The sequence below is a fragment of the Lepidochelys kempii genome, chromosome 23 (genome assembly GCF_965140265.1).
Source record: "Lepidochelys kempii isolate rLepKem1 chromosome 23, rLepKem1.hap2, whole genome shotgun sequence".
NCBI lineage: Eukaryota > Metazoa > Chordata > Testudines > Cheloniidae > Lepidochelys > Lepidochelys kempii.
In genome coordinates, this window is record NC_133278.1 from 15,825,525 (window position 1) to 15,841,932 (window position 16,408).

At 63.6% G+C, this 16,408-nt stretch overlaps 1 protein-coding gene across 1 annotated transcript; it reads left to right on the plus strand.

The window, feature by feature from the left end:
• The first annotated feature begins 1,585 nt into the window (after nt 1-1,585).
• On the plus strand, nt 1,586-7,583 carry LOC140901898 (blue-sensitive opsin). The gene is made up of 5 exons (XM_073321327.1): nt 1,586-2,305; nt 2,637-2,805; nt 3,486-3,651; nt 6,593-6,832; nt 7,136-7,583. Exons 1-5 carry the CDS (start codon nt 1,921-1,923, stop codon nt 7,262-7,264), a joined length of 1,089 nt encoding a protein of 362 aa, XP_073177428.1. The 5' UTR covers nt 1,586-1,920; the 3' UTR covers nt 7,265-7,583.
• The last annotated feature ends 8,825 nt before the right edge of the window (nt 7,584-16,408 follow it).

Here is a 16,408-nt window from a genome sequence, read left to right on the forward strand (position 1 = left end):
TGGGGCAGGGCGGGCAGGTGGCAGTGCGGGCAGATTATAGGGCGGGGTGGATCGTGGGGCAGGACGGGCATGTGGGAATGTGGGGCAGATTGTGGGGCAGGGCCCATCACAGGGCGGGGCCGACTGCTCAGCACATTGGGCTCAGGCACATTGCAGGAGACCCCTGGGGATGGGCCCAGCAGTTCCCAGCCCCGGGCGGGCTGGCAGGTTATGGACCGTGGTCGGTGCCCCTGCCCCGCGCTGTGCGAACCAGGCTTCGCCCGAGGACATGAACAGGAGGAAACACCTGCCCACCCAGAGCATGGTCAGCCTGTGGAACCCCCTGCCACAGGACATTGTGCAGGCGGGGCAGCGAGGAACGGGGGACAGGTCCAGCGCTGGCCACTAGCCATGATGGCCAGGCACGCAGCCCCCTGCCTGGGGTGACCCCAGACCTCTGACAGCCAGGAGCCTGCGGGGGAGCCGTGTGGGTCCCAGGATAACGGTTCTGTTCTGTTCGCTCCCCCAGAGGCTCCAGCACGGGCGCAGTTGGAGGAGGTCTGCCCTGGCTTTGCTGGGCTGGCAGGGGCTGCGGGTCGGGAGTGAGGGGCACCGGCAGAGCTTGGGGGGGCAGGGCTGGGCTAGCAGGGGCTGTAGGTCGGGAGAGGGGCCCCGGCAGAGCTGGGGAGTGGAGGTTTGGAGGGTCTGTCCCAGGATTTGGGGGGTCCTGGAGGGTCTCCCATTAACCCTTTCTCCTCCAGGGCCCTATTAGTAGTTCGGCCCCGGTGGGTCTCTGAGTCACCCCCCATATCTCCCCCCACAAAGCCAGGGCTTAATCGGGGCTCGGGCGTGATTAGTCTTTGGCAAAGCTGCTTGACTCCGTGGCTAAGCCCATCTTTGCAGCCCTTGGGCTGTGCTGGGCACAGCGCTGCCGGGGGATAAGCCCGGCTCAGCTGAGCTTTCCAGTTTTAGGGGCGATTAAGGAAGGAGCCAGTGTTAACTAGGGCAAAGACAGATCCTGCTGCCCCTCCCCGCACGGCCCAGGGCACCCCCCGGCTCCCTAGGGTATAAAAGACCCCTCTCTTGGCCCCTCCACCACTCGTTGCCGCCCGCCATGGCCCCCCCGCCCGTCTGAGCGCCCTGGGGCCCACTGGTGCCACGGTGACACAGGGCTGGGCTGTGCGTGGGCACAGGGACGCGCTGCGTTCCCTCCTTCCTGCCGGTGCCCCGGCTGCTGGCTGGTTGTGTGTCTGTCCATCCATCCATCCCGAGACCACATCTATCTATCTATCTATCTATCTATCTATCTATCTATCTATCTATCTATCTATCTATCCCCATACACCCCATCTATCTATCTATCTATCTATCTATCTATCTATCTATCTATCTATCTATCTATCTATCCCCATACACCCCATCTATCTATCTATCTATCTATCTATCTATCTATCTATCTATCTATCTATCTATCCCCATACACCCCATCTATCTATCTATCTATCTATCTATCTATCTATCTATCTATCTATCTATCCCCATACACCCCATCTATCTATCTATCTATCTATCTATCTATCTATCTATCTATCTATCTATCTATCTATCTATCTATCTATCTATCTATCTATCCCCATACACCCCATCTATCTATCTATCTATCTATCTATCTATCTATCTATCTATCCCCCCACACCCTCTCTGTCTCTCTATCCATCCCCTCTACCTATCTATCTGTCTATCTAGCCCCACACCCCTCTCTATCTATCCATCCCCCCACACCCCATCTATCTATCTATCCATCCCCATTCACTGTCTCTCCTTCCATACACACCCTCCATCCATCCTGTAGCCTCTCCATCCACCCACTACCCCTGCATCCAACCCCACAAACTCCCCACACGGCTCCCTGCCCGCCTCGGCCGCTCCTTCCTGCCAGCCATGCACAAGACCCGCGACTTGCGGGACGACCTCCCGGAGGACTTTTTCATCCCGGTGCCTCTGGACACGAAGAATCTGACGGCGCTGAGCCCGTTCCTGGTGCCGCAGACACACCTGGGCAGCCCAGTCATCTTCATGGGCATGTCGGCCTTCATGTTCCTGCTCATCACGCTGGGCATGCCCATCAACGTCCTCACCATCTTCTGCACGGCCAAGTACAAGAAGCTGCGCTCCCACCTCAACTACATCCTGGTCAACCTGGCCATGGCCAACCTGCTGGTGATCTCCGTGGGCACCACCACGGCCTTCTATAGCTTCTCCCAGATGTACTTCGCCCTGGGCCCCACGGCCTGCAAGATTGAGGGGTTTGCTGCCACGCTGGGGGGTGAGTGGGGCTGCAGGTCGGGAGTGAGGGGCACCGGCAGGGCTGGGGTGGGGGGCAGGACCGGGCTGGCAGGGGCTGCGGGTCGGGAGTGAGGGGCACCGGCAGGGCTGGGGGGCCCAGGTCTGGGCTAGCAGGGGCTGTGGGTCGGGAGCGAGGGGCACCGGCAGGGCTGGGGGGCCCAGGGCCGGGCTAGCAGGGGCTGCAGGTCGGAAGTGAGGGGCACCGGCAGGGCTGGGGAGCCCAGGGTGGTTAGCAGGGGGCTGGGGTCGAAGGCAGGTGGTCGGGGGATGGGATCCCTGCTGCCCCGTTGCTCTCAGCCGCTCCACCTCAGGCATGGTGAGTCTCTGGTCTCTGGCCGTCGTGGCCTTCGAGCGATTCCTGGTGATCTGCAAACCCCTGGGGAACTTCACGTTCCGCGGCACCCACGCCATCATCGGCTGCCTCCTCACCTGGATCTTCGGCCTTGTGGCTTCTGCACCCCCCCTTTTCGGATGGAGCCGGTAGGTGTCAGCTGGGGGAGCAGGGCTGGGGTGGGGGGCAGGACCGGGCTGGCAGGGGCTGCGGGTCGGGAGTGAGGGGCACCGGCAGGGCTGGGGGGCCCAGGGCTGGGCTAGCAGGGGCTGCGGGTTGGGAGTGAGGGGCACCGGCAGGGCTGGGAAGGCCCAGGGCTGGGCTAGCTGGGGCTGTGGGTCGGGAGTGAGGGGCACCGACAGGGCTGGGGGGCCCAGGGCTGGGCTAGCAGGGGCTCCGGGTTGGGAGTGAGGGGCACCGGCAGAGCTGGGGGGCCCAGGGCTGGGCTAGCAGGGGCTCCGGGTTGGGAGTGAGGGGCACCGGCAGGGCTGGGGGGCCCAGGGCTGGGCTAGCAGGGGCTCCGGGTTGGGAGTGAGGGGCACCGGCAGAGCTGGGGGGCCCAGGGCTGGGCTAGCAGGGGCTGCGGGTTGGGAGTGAGGGGCACCGGCAGGGCTGGGGGGCCCAGGGCTGGGCTAGCAGGGGCTCCGGGTTGGGAGTGAGGGGCACCGGCAGGGCTGGGGGGCCCAGGGCTGGGCTAGCAGGGGCTGCGGGTTGGGAGTGAGGGGCACCGGCAGGGCTGGGGGGCCCAGGGCTGGGCTAGCAGGGGCTGCGGGTCGGAAGTGTGGGACACCGGCAGGGCTGGGCAGGCAGCTGTCTGTGTCCCCCCCAGGTACATCCCCGAGGGGCTCCAGTGCTCATGTGGCCCCGACTGGTACACGACCAACAACAAGTGGAACAACGAGACCTACGTGATCTTCCTCTTCTGCTTCTGCTTCGGGGTCCCCCTCAGCATCATTGTCTTCTCCTATGGCCGCCTGCTTCTGACGCTGCGCGCTGTGAGTGCCCCTGACGGGCCCACCGAGTCCCCTCTCGCTGCCCCAATGTCCCCCGAGTCCCGTCCCGCCGCCCTGGCCCCCCGGATTCCCGTCCCGCCGCTCTGGGGCCCCCCAACTCCCCTCCTGCCGCTCCAGCCCCCTGAATCCATTCCCGTCCACCCCGTCTACCCTCCTGCCCAGGGCCCCCATGAATCCCCTCTTGCCACCCTGGGGCCCCCTGACTCCCCTCCCACCCCAGTCCCCCTGACTCCGCTCCCACCCAGGCCCCCCCGAGTCTCCTCCCGCTGTCCCAAGGCCACCCAACTCCCCTCCTGCCGCCCCCGGCCCCCCTGACTCCTCTCCTGCCGCCCCGGGCCTCCTGAGTCCCCTCCCGCCTCCCTGGGGTCCCCCAACTCCCTTCCCGCTGCCCTGGGACCCCCTGTCACGGAGTCCCTGGGCGATGCTCTGGAACTGCTCCCCATGAAGCCAGTCAGGACTCTGGGGTAGTCGCCTTTCTGTGAGCAGCCTGTCTGCAGGACACACAGCTCACACAGCTTCCACCTTCCTGGGTCTGACCTCGGAGCATTCAGCATCCTCTGCCCCTCCGTGCACTTCCCCCCAGCGAGTCCACTCAGGTGGGGCTCCTGGGGAAGCCAGAGGGTCCTGCCCCGCAACTCCGCAGTCAGACGGGACTCTCAGCCAGCCAGTAAAACAGAAGGTTTATTAGACGACAGGAACATGGTCTAAAACAGAGCTTGCAGGTGCAGAGAACGGGACCCCTCAGCTGGGTCCATTTTGGGGGGCAGTGAGCCAGACAACCACGTCTGCCCTTCACTCCATGTCCCAGCCAGCCCCAAACTGAAACTCCCTCCAGCCCCTCCTCCTCTGGGCTTTGTTCCTTTCCCGGGCCAGGTGGTCACCTGATTCCTTTGTTCTCCAGCCCTTTAGCTCTCACCTTGCAGGGGGGAAAGGCCCAGGCCATCAGTGGCCAGGAAACAGGGTGTTGGCCATTCTCTGTGTCCAGACCCCTGCACACACCTGCCCTCTAGGGCTCTGCAATGATCATACACCCTTACCCCACCCCCTAGATACTTAAGAACTGCCTAGGGGAAACTGAGGCACCCCCATACTATTCAGAGGAAACATTAAGAAGAGTCCCACTTCATCACACCCCCCAACTCTTCTCCTGCATGCACAGGGCCCCCCAAGTCCCTCCTGCTGCCAAGGGCTCGCCTGACTGCCTCCCTGCCACAGGGCCCCCCAACTCCTGCCAGCACAGATACCCCTGGACTGCCCCCGCCACCGCAGCCTCCCCTGGTTTGCATCCTGCTGTCACGAGCACCCCAACTGCCCCCACTGCCACTGGGCCCCCCCCAACCCCCTCCTGCCACCAAGGGGACCCCTGACTCCTGCCAGCCCAGAGACCCTTTCTGCACCTGACGGGCATAGGGTCCCCCCTCCATTCCTGCCCACCCACCACCCTCCTCCCCACTGGCACAGGGACACCCTCACCCCCTTCCTCCCATCAGTACGGGGACCCCCCAACCTTCCCACCATGGGGACTGCCCTGGGCCCTTCCCTTCCACTGGGACTCCCCACATTGCCCTGCAGCCACGGAGAACTCCATGGGGTCACAGCGCTGGGAAGGCCATGTGGTGCCCTTGGAGCAGGCAGCATGTGGGGCTTGGCCCCCATCCCAGGGCGGTGGCACCCCTGCTGGGGGCTGTGGGGGTGGGGCAGCCGTGTGGTGGGGGTGGGGACCAAGCTGGTGTGACATGGACAGGGACAGGGCGAGTTTGGGTGGAGCCGGCTTTATTGGAGCTTTATACAGTGCGGGGGGGGACAAACAGCGCTGGGACATGCCTCTTCCCCCCCCAGCTTCACCCCCCAGGCCTCCCTTCCAATGGGCTTGGGTGGATCCCACCAGAACTGTGGACTTCTGCCCACCCCCCCCCCCCAGCTGTCCCTGAGCCGTCAAAAGATATGGGGGGGGGTCCCACCAATATGGTGCCTCCCCCGTGGCACAGAGTGCATTTGCTTCTCACCCCCACAGGCAGGTCCCTCCCCCCACAACAGCCTCCCTGGCCACCCCCCAACCTTGTGGGTTTGTGTGAGACCCACCAATATGGCCACCTTGCGCCATCCGCATCCCCATGTGGATTAGGGTGGGTGCCCATGTTCCCACAGGGATTAGGGCGGGTCCTACCAACATGGACACCCTGTGAGCTCCATGCCACCACATGGATTAAAAGGTGGGTGCCACAGACATGGCTGCCCTGCACCGTCCGTGTCCACGTGCAGGTTATGGCTGCCCCATGCGGATTAGGGTAGGTCCCACTGATATGGCCGCCCAACACGAATGAGGGTGGGTCCCACCGATATGGCCGCCCAACATGAATGAGGGTGGGTCCCACCAAGATGGCTGACTGCAACGAATGAGGGTGGGTCCCTGTGCTGTGGCCCTATGTGGTTAGAGTGGGTCCCACTGCCGTGGCCGTCCATCTCCCGTGCCGATTCGGATGGGTCCCAGCAATATGGCCGCAGCGGCCCCACAGATGAGGGCACGCCCCACTGAATCGTTACCGTGTCCCATGGATGAGGGTGGGCCCCACACAATGACCATCCCTGCCCCCCACGGATGAGCGCAGGCCCCAAGCAATGGCCGCTGTGCCCCACAGATGAGGGTGGGCCCCACGCAATGACCGTCCCTGCCCCCCACGGATGAGCGCAGGCCCCAGGCAATGGCCGCTGTGTCCCATGGATGAGCGCAGGCCCCAGGCAATGGCCGCCATGTCCCATGGATGAGGGTGGGCCCCACACAATGGCCGTCCCTGCCCCCCATGGATAAGCGTAGGCCCCAGGCAATGGCTGCTGTGCCCCACAGATGAGGGTGGGCCCCAGGCAATGGCTGCTGTACCCTTGCATGAGAGCGTGCCCCACCCAATCCTCCCTGCCCCCACAGGTGGCCAAGCAGCAGGAGCAGTCAGCCACGACCCAGAAGGCCGAGCGGGAGGTGACCAAGATGGTGGTGGTGATGGTGGCCGGGTTCCTGGTGTGCTGGCTGCCCTACGCCTCCTTCGCGCTGTGGGTCGTGACGCACCGTGGGGAGCCCTTCGACGTGCACCTGGCCTCCATCCCCGCCGTCTTCTCCAAGTCCTCCACCGTCTACAACCCCATCATCTACGTCTTCATGAACAAGCAGGTCGGTGCCACGCCAGGCGGGGCTGGCAGGGGGCCGGCATGAGGCTGGGCTGGGCTGGGGGGAGCAGGCTGAAGGGAATGGAGAGCTAGGCTGGGGTGGGGGAGCTGGCTGAAGGGAATGGGGGGCTGGGGGAGGCTGGGCTGGGCTGGGCTGGGGGGAGCAGGCTGAAGGGAATGGGGGGCAGAGGGGGCTGGGATCAGGGACGCGCCGGGAAGTGAGCTGGCAGAAAAGAGAGGGGTGCAGTTAGTGGGGCTGTGGGGTGCCCCCCATGCTCAGCCCCCCGCTGACTCCCCCCTCTTGCAGTTCCGCTCCTGCATGCTGAAGCTGGTGTTCTGTGGCCGCAGCCCCTTTGGGGAGGACGACGACGTCTCGGGGTCCTCGCAGGCCACCCAGGTCTCCTCCGTCTCCTCCAGCCAGGTGTCCCCAGCGTAGCCCAGCAGGCCCTGCTCGGTGGGGACCGAGATATCCCAGCATGCCCTGCTGTGGGGGGGCGAGATATCCCAGCATGCCCTGCTGGGGGGGGCGAGATATCCCAGGGTGCCCTGTTGTGGGGGGCCCCCCCCGAGCTATCCCAGCATGCCCTGCTCAGGGTCCCCCCCCAAGATAACCCAGCATGCCCTGCTGTGGGGGGGCCCCGAGATATCCCAGCGTGCCCTGCTCGGGGTCCCCCCCCGAGCTATCCCAGCATGCCCTGCTGTGGGGGGGCGAGATATCCCAGCGTGCCCTGCTGTGGGGGGACCCCGAGATATCCCAGCGTGCCCTGCTGTGGGGGGACCCCCCCGAGCTATCCCAGCATGCCCTGCTCAGGGTCCCCCCCAAGATAACCCAGCATGCCCTGCTGTGGGGGGGCCCCAAGCTATCCCAGGGTGCCCTGCTCGGGGTCCCCCCCGAGCTATCCCAGCATGCCCTGCTCCGGGGGGGCCCCAGGACACCCCAGCATACCCTGCTCCGCCACAGAGACAGTCCAGCTCAGTATCCCAGCATGCTCTGGGGGACCCAGGCGTGCTGGGGGCTGCTCCCCTTGCTGGGCTCAGCCGGTGTGGGAGCTATAAGTCAGGGGAGATAGGGGGGGTCTGAGCCCCTTGCAGCCCCCCCCAGCGCCCCCAACCGGGTCGAACCCAGGTCCCTTCCCCCCAGCCTCCAACAGGCAGAGCAGCGAGGGGTGAGTGACAGGAGACAGAGCCCCCCCACGGTCCCTCCTGGCCCCCCAGCGACGGACCTGGCAGGGGGCCCACCCGCAACTTGTATATTGTAAATATGAGCCTGGTTATTACCCCACCCCCTGCTCTAATTACCCCCCATGGCTGTAATTAATTACCCCCTGCTCTAATTACAGCCCCCAGGGCTGTAATTACACCCCCCCACGTCACTCGGGTAAATAAAATGCAGCTTCAGTTCCCAGTGTCCAGGGTTTTTATTAGCCGGGGGGGCCGTATGGGGAGGTCACTTGGGGGGCAGCACAGGAGCCGTGGTGGGGAGCCCTGCCCGGGGGGGACCCCGCCACACAGGGCCTTGCTGTGAGCCACAAGGACAGGGGGAGGCACTGGCGACAAGGGGGGCCCCTGGCCCCCTGAAAGCCCCCCACCTTGCCCAGTGCTCTGCTGTAGTGCCCCTCCCCTGGCTCCACGGTCCCCCCGGCCCCCTGGTACCCTGCCCCCTCCACAGTCCCCCTGGCCCCCCTGAGTCCCTGCCCCCCACGGTCTCCTGTTCTCCCCAGTGCCCTGCTCTCCACAGACCCCTTGTGTCCTGCCTCCCCATGGTCCCCCATCCTCCCCAGTGCCCTGCCCCCCATGGACCCCTGGTGTCCTGCCCCTCCCGCAGTCCCCCATTCTCCCCAGTGCCCTGCCCCCCCCACTGTCCCCCATTTCCTCCCTGGTGTCCTGGCCCCCTGCTGTCTCCCATCTCCCACCGTCATGGTCCCCCATCCCCCGCAGTGCCCAGCCACCCCCTGAGGTCTCCTCAGTGCCCTGCCCCCCATTGTCCTCTGACCCCGCCCAGTGCCCTGCCCCCCTGTGATGTTGGGGGGCGCGCACCCGAGTTCTGCTAGTAGTGAACTTTTTTCAAGTGTAAATAGTTCAGAACTAGCGGAATTCCTGGCGAACGCCCCAGAGATAGGGGGCAAGGCACCAGCCCCCAAGCCCCCAAAATCCCACCCCTTGCACCCCTCACCCAGCCCCCCTCCCAAAGTCATGCATCCCACCCCAGCTCTCTGCATTCCTCACCCAGCCCCTCCCCCTGCATTCTCCCCCCCCCCGGCGCCCTGCATCCCTCACGCAGCCCCCCCACCCCCCTGCACCTGCCCTGGTGCCCTGCACCCCTCACCCAGCCCCCCACCCCCCAAAGTCATGCATCCCACCCCAGCTCTCTGCATTCCTCACCCAGCCCCTCCCCCTGCATTCTCCCCCCCCGGCGCCCTGCATCCCTCACGCAGCCCCCCACCCCCCTGCACCTGCCCTGGTGCCCTGCACCCCTCACCCAGCCCCCCACCCCCCAAAGTCATGCATCCCACCCCAGCTCTCTGCATTCCTCACCCAGCCCCTCCCCCTGCATTCCCCCCCCCAGCGCCTGCATCCCTCACGCAGCCCCCCCACCCCCCTGCACCTGCCCTGGTGCCCTGCACCCCTCACACAGTTCCCAACACCTCACCACCTCAATTCACCCCACCCGGCCACAGCCACGCACCTGAGACCCCCAATGCCTGACCCAGTCCCCTGGAGCCCCCTTCCTGGGCAGCTCCACCGGCTCTCCCAGCCCCCCTTCCGCAGGTACTTATCTGCCTCGTGATCTGTCTGCGCTGGACACGGCTCCAGCCCCCCGGCCCTGGGGGGCGGGACTCCTGGCCTGCCCCCTGACTCCTTCATGGGAAAGGGGAGAGAGAAGAGGGGGAGACCCCATTCAGTCATCCCCATGGCCCCTTGGCATGGCAAGGGGGGACAGAGCCACCCCTATCCCCCACCCGATAGCACCCCATCCAGCAACCCTGCCCCCATAACACTGCCATCCACCAGTGCCCTGACCCCTTATCCCTCCAGAGCACCCCCAACCCCGCCCTCTTCCCTGGCGGATCACATGCGTGTCTGGGACCCGAGGAGCCACCCAGACGCTGCCCATGCAACACACAGCCGAGGACCCCCGACCTACAGACATTGCGCATGACCACCCCAGAGCCGCCGCCCCCCCAGTGTGTGGCACGAGTATCCCAGATCCCCCGCCCGGTGCGTGGCACGAGTATCCCAACACCCCCCCAGTGCGTGACATGAGTATCCCAGATCCCCCGCCCGGTGCGTGGCACGAGTATCCCAGATCCCCCGCACGGTGTGTGGCACGAGTATCCCAGACACACACACCCCGGTGTGTGGCACGAGTATCCCAGACACCCAACCCTGGTGCGTGGCATGAGTATCCCAGAGGCGCCCCCCCGGTGTGTGGCACGAGTATCCGAGCCCCCCACCCAAGGGCTCTGGCTTCCCCGTGCCCGAGGACTCACGCATGTGCACTTGGGTCCTGCAGCTCCAGCCCTGGGGGGTGCCCGGGGGGCTTTGAGGTGTCGGCCCCAGGTCTGCTCAGTGCCCCAGCTCTGCTCCCTGCCCAGCGCAGCCCCTTTTCCGCACCTGGGAGATTAAACTTTCCAGTTTCCTTTAATCAGACTCCCCTGGAGCGACCCGAAAATCCGGGGATTAGGGGGGCGGGGGGTGGTGTCACCTCCCATCAGCTCAGAGCACAGAGCACCTGGGGGGATTAGTGCAGGAGGGAGGGGCAAGAGCAGGGGGGCCAGTGAGGGGCCATGGGGGGGGAGAGGAGGGGCAGTGGGGAAGGGGCAGAACCCAGAGCCCCCAGCTGAAGGGCCATTGGGGACTCCAGTTCTCAGTGTGCCCCATGGGGAGGTGGTAGGGGGCACTGGAAGGCAGAGGACGGGGCAGAGGAGAAAGAGATGGGGCCAGAGGGGCACCGGGGGGGGGGCGTTGCTCTCCCAGGGGCCCAGCAATGCCCACCCCATGCCTGCGTTGGGGGTATATAGGGGTCCTGTCCTCGCTCCCTCCCCCGCTCCGAGGGGGTGCCCAGAGGTACTGGCCCCTCCTTAATCCTCCCTGATCCCTCCGTTAGCCCTAATTAGCAATTAAGGCTCCATTGGGGCTATTTATAGGGGAACGGGATGGGGGTAGCTCTCCCAGCCCTGGACAATGGGGTTTCCCACCCCCACCCCTTGCCCCACCACGTCTGACACCCCTGGGGGCAACTGAGTGGGGGGGCCATGTGGGAGCTGGGCACTGGCTGCCCCCCATTGGCAACCCCAGATGTGGGGCAAGGGGGGTCAGCATGGGGGTCATTGCTCCTGCCCTGGATGTGCCCCCCACTCCCAGCGCCAGCCTCGATCCTGCCCCCCCGCCCAGCTGAGTGCCCTAGTTGGCGCCAAGCCCTGATCTACAGCGGCCCCCACGCGCCCGCCCTGGTGATATAACAGCTGGGCCCAGGGCTGACCCAATTCGCGCCTCACCCTAACCGGATTCTGCCCAAGCCACTTGGGCTGACGGCTCCCCTTCCCTGCCCACAAACCAGCCAGTCCCTGCCCTGGGGCCGGGTGGGAGCCGGCGCCCCCTAGAGGGAACAGGCCCCTGCCCCATTCCCCGCCCTCCGGAGCCAGCCAGTCCCCGCCCTGGGGCCGGGTGGGAGCCGGCGCCCCCTAGAGGGAACAGGCCCCTGCCCCATTCCCCGCCCCCCCGAGCCAGCCAGTCCCCGCCCTGGGGCCGGGTGGGAGCCGGCGCCCCCTAGAGGGAACAGGCCCCTGCCCCATTCCGTGCCCTCCGGAGCCAGCCAGTCCCTGCCCTGGGGCCGGGTGGGAGCCGGCGCCCCCTAGAGGGAACAGGCCCCTGCCCCATTCCCCGCCCTCCGGAGCCAGCCAGTCCCCGCCCTGGGGCCGGGTGGGAGCCGGCGCCCCCTAGAGGGAACAGGCCCCTGCCCCATTCCGTGCCCTCCGGAGCCAGCCAGTCCCTGCCCTGGGGCTGGGTGGGAGCCGGCGCCCCCTAGAGGGAACAGGCCCCTGCCCCATTCCCCGCCCTCCGGAGCCAGCCAGTCCCCGCCCTGGGGCCGGGTGGGAGCCGGTGCCCCCTAGAGGGAACAGGCCCCTGCCCCATTCCCCGCCCCCCCGAGCCAGCCAGTCCCCGCCCTGGGGCCGGGTGGGAGCCGGCGCCCCCTAGAGGGAACAGGCCCCTGCCCCATTCCCCGCCCTCCGGAGCCAGCCAGTCCCTGCCCTGGGGCTGGGTGGGAGCCGGCGCCCCCTAGAGGGAACAGGCCCCTGCCCCATTCCCCGCCCTCCAGAGCCAGCCGGTCCCCGCCCTGGGGCCGGGTGGGAGCCGGCGCCCCCTAGAGGGAACTGGCCCCTGCCCCATTCCGTGCCCTCCGGAGCCAGCCAGTCCCCGCCCTGGGGCCGGGTGGGAGCCGGCGCCCCCTAGAGGGAACAGGCCCCTGCCCCATTCCCCGCCCCCCTGAGCCAGCCAGTCCCGCCCTGGGGCTGGATTGGGGTGGGGGCGCTGCAAGGCGGAAGGGGGCGTCAGCAGGGCATGTGTGTAGTGCAGCAGGGTGTGTGGGCACTCGTCTGGGGGCGAGGGCACACAAGCAGCGGAGGTACTGGAGGCCAGGGGTTGGGTTTCTGTTCGGGGTGCGGTTGTGTTATGAGGTGTAGGTCTTGGGGGCAGACAGAGGGAACTCAGTGTTGTGTTGGGCGGTTCATGCGTTTGGACGTACTGTTGCTAGCTGTGTACGTTGTGGTGTCTTGGGGATGTGGGAGTGTGTGGGCGGGTTTTGGGGTATCTCTGTTATGTCCGTGTGTCCGAGGGCGTGTTGGCCTGTAGCTGTTGGGTTGTGTGTGAGGGGGTGTAGGCGTGTCAGTGTGTAGGTGCTAGGGTTGCATTGGCGGTCAGTGATAGTGTGCAAGTGTCTGTCTGATGGGGTGCAGCTGTTGTGTCTGAGCAGGTGTCACGGGGTCCCCGGGCGATGCTCTGGGCCTGCTCCCCACGAAGCCAGGCAGGACTCTGGGGGAGCCTCCTCTCGCAGAGCAGACTGTCGCCAGGGCAAATAGCTCACCCAGCTTCCACCTTCCTGGGTCCGACCTTGGAGCATTCAGCATCCCCCGCCCCTCCCTGCGCTTCCCACCGCGAGTCCGCCCAGGCGGGGTCCTGGGGGGGCCAGAGGGTCCTGCCCCCCAACTCCGCAGCCAGACGGGACTCTCAGCCAGCCGGGGAAACAGAAGGTTTATTAGATGACAGGAACAGGGTCTAACACAGAGCTTGTAGGTGCAGAGAACAGGACCCCTCAGCCGGGTCCATTTTGGGGGGCAATGAGCCAGACAACCCCGTCTGCCCTTCACTCCATGTCCCAGCCAGCCCCAAACTGAAACTCCCTCCAGCTCCCCCTGCTCTGGTCTTTGTCCCTTTCCCGGGCAGGAGGTCACCGGATCCCTTTGTTCTCCAACCCTTTAGCTCTCACCTGGCAGGTGGAAGGGCCCAGGCCATCAGTGGCCAGGAGACAGAGTGTCGCCATTTATGTACCCTGGCCCTTTGCTCTGCAACCATTACACCCCCGCCTTATCCCACCCCCTAGAGACTTACGAAATGCCTAGGGGAAACTGAGGCACCTCTACAGTATTCAGAGGAAATATTAAGAACAGTAACAACAAGGAATCCGGTGGCACCTTCTTTAAGGTGCCACCGGACTCCTTGTTGTTTTTGTGGATACAGACTAACACAGCTACCCCCTGATAATTAAGAACAGTTCCACTTCATCACAGCAGGTGTTGGAGCGTAGCTGTTGGGATTGTATCAGGATATGTGAAGATTTTCATAGATTCACAGATATTAAGGTCAGAAGGGACCATTATGATCATCTAGTCCAACCTCCTGCACAATGCAGGCCACCGAATCTCACCCACCCACTCCTGCAATCAACCTCTCACCTATGTCTGAGCTATTGAAGTCCTCAAATCGTGGTTTAAAGACTTCAAGGTGCAGAGAATCCTCCAGCAAGTGACTCGTGTCCCACGCTCTAGAGGAAGGCGAAAAACCCCCAGGGCCTCTGCCAATCTGCCCTGGAAGAAAATTCCTTCCCGACCCCTTGATCAGCTGAACCCTGAGCATGTGGGCAAGACTCACCAGCCAGATACCCAGGGTATCTGTTTTGTTGCAGGGTAGGTGTTGGCACTGGGTTGTTGTGTGTGTGGCAAGGTGTTGTTGTCAGGTTGACGGGGTTGTGTCGGTGTGTGTTGGAGAGCGGGTGTCTGCGTAGGTGTTGGGGTGAGTCTTTGCCTGATGGGGTGTAGATGTGTGCATGTCATGAGGTATAGATGTCAGGTCAGAGTGTGATCAGGTGTCCGTGTGGAGATACTGTCCACATGTGCATGATGTGGTGTCAGTGTGAGTGTGTGTAGCCCATGGGACATTGTTTCAGGGCGTGATGCGGTGTATGGGGGTGTTGGTACATAAATGTCAATATGTGTAGATGGGATGGGGTGTAGCTGTTGGTCTGTAGATGTCACTGTTGGGGTGTGTGACGTGGTATAGGTGATGATGTGTGTGGTGAGGGGTAAGGGACGGGGTGTAGCCAATGTGGTTTAGGGGCTGGTGTGTTAGTAGGCCAATGTGAGCATGTGGCAGGGTGTAGCTGACAGTGTGTGTGACATTGAGTAGCTGTTGGGGTGCGTGTGATGGGATGGAGAAGTCAGGGTGCATGACAAGGGATAGCTGTTGGTGAAGGTGATATGGCACAAGTGAGGAGTGTGGCTGTTGGTCTGTGTGTGCATGATGAGAGGGTAGGTGACAGGGTGTAGGTGAGTGATACAGTGCAACTGAGATGGGGTGTGTGCATGGTTCAGTGGAGGTGATATGGTGTGTGTGTGATGGGGTGTGGGTGATTAAGTGTGGGGGATATGACGTAAGTGAGAGGGTGTGCATGATAGCTGCGTATGATGGGGCACAGCGACAGGGTGCCATGCAGGTGTGTGGGATGTGGTGCATGTGACATGGTATGGGTGTTAGGGTGTAGGTGATGTGTGTGCATGTGATGGGATGGAGTGACAGAGTGTAGCAATCGGGTGTTGGTGACAGGGTGTAGGAAATAAGGTGTGGCTGACGGTGTGTGGGAAGCTTGGAGGTATCATAGTGTAGATGATAGAGTGTAGGTGATGGCGTGTGTCACTGTAGCTAACACGGTGTAGGTGACAGGGTGTGAGTGATGGTGTGTGTGCGACATGGTGTAGTTGATTTTCTGTAGGTAACAGTGGGAGGGTCATGTTGTATAGGTGACGCTGTGTAGGCAATAGGGTGTGTGCGAGTGATGCAGTGTAAGTGATGGTGTGTGTGATGTAGTGTAGGTAACAGACTGCAGGTGACAGTGTGGGTGTGTGACAGTGTAGGTGATAGGGTGTAGTTAATCGGGTGTGGGTGATACAGTGTAGGCAACAGACTATGGGTGACAGTGTGGCTGTGTGACATGGTGTAGGCAATAAGGTGCGGGTGATGGTGTATGTGCGAGTGATGGGGTGTGATGAGAGGCAAGTGGCAGGTGATGAGGTGTGTGGGTGACAGAATGAGTGCAGGTGTTGAGTGTGATGGGGTGCAGGTGATGGGATGTGCGAGGGTAACAGGATGTGCTGAGATGCAGGTGACAGGGTGTGTGAGGGTGGTGGGGTGTGGTTGGCAGGGTGTGTGCGCAAGTGATGGGCTGAATGCGGGTGATGAGGTGTATGAGGATGACGGGGTGTGATAAGGTGTGGATGATAGGGTGTGATGGGATGCGGGTGACGGGGTGTGTGTGCAGGTGACAGGGTGAACGCAAGTGACAGGATGCGATGGAGTGCAGGTGACGGGGTGTGTGAAGGTGTTGGGGTGCGGGTGACAGGGTGGGTGTACAGGTGTCAAGGTGAATGTGGGTGACGGTGTGTGCAGGTGATGGGGTGTGTGCAGGTGACGGGGTGAATGCGGGTGATGGGGATGTCATGAGGTGTGGGTGACAGGGTGTGTGTGCAGATGACGGGGTGAACGCAGGTGACAGGATGCGATGGAGTACAGGTGATGAGTTGTGTGAAAGTGACAGGATGTGATGAGGTGCAAGTGACAGGGTATGTGAGGGTGATGGGGTGTGGGTGACAGGGTGTGTGTACAGGTGTCGGGGTGAATGTGGGTGACAGGGTCTGTGCAGATCATAGGGTGAGACAAGGTGTGGGTGACGGGGTGAATGCGGGTGATGGGATGTGTGAGCGTGATGGGGATGTGATGAGGTGCAGCTGATGGGATGTGGGAAGGTGACAGGATGTGACGAGTGACAGGGTGTGCGTACAGATGCCGGGGTGCATGCAGGTGACAGGGTGTGTGAGGGAGATGGGGATGTGATGAGGTGCGGGTGACGGGGTGTGTCGAGAAGCTGGTCTCCCCACCTCCCTCGCCTGTTGACAAACAGTCGCTCTGGCTGTGCAGGGCAATGGGCTGGCAGGTGTCTCTGGCCTAGTTAGGAAAATGGGCCATTAGGAAATTGCTGGGCTGGGCCGTGCTGAGAGGGGATTAGCTCTGGACTCCCTCTAATCAGCCC

Excerpts from the sequence above, each read along its gene's own strand:
- LOC140901898 (XM_073321327.1), top strand. The coding sequence starts at position 1,921 with ATGCACAAGACCCGCGACTTGCGGGACGACCTCCCGGAGGACTTTTTC. Across the intron at positions 2,806-3,485 it reads CCCCTTTTCGGATGGAGCCG|GTACATCCCCGAGGGGCTCC; the intron begins GTAGGTGTCAGC and ends TGTCCCCCCCAG. Across the intron at positions 3,652-6,592 it reads TGCTTCTGACGCTGCGCGCT|GTGGCCAAGCAGCAGGAGCA; the intron begins GTGAGTGCCCCT and ends CTGCCCCCACAG.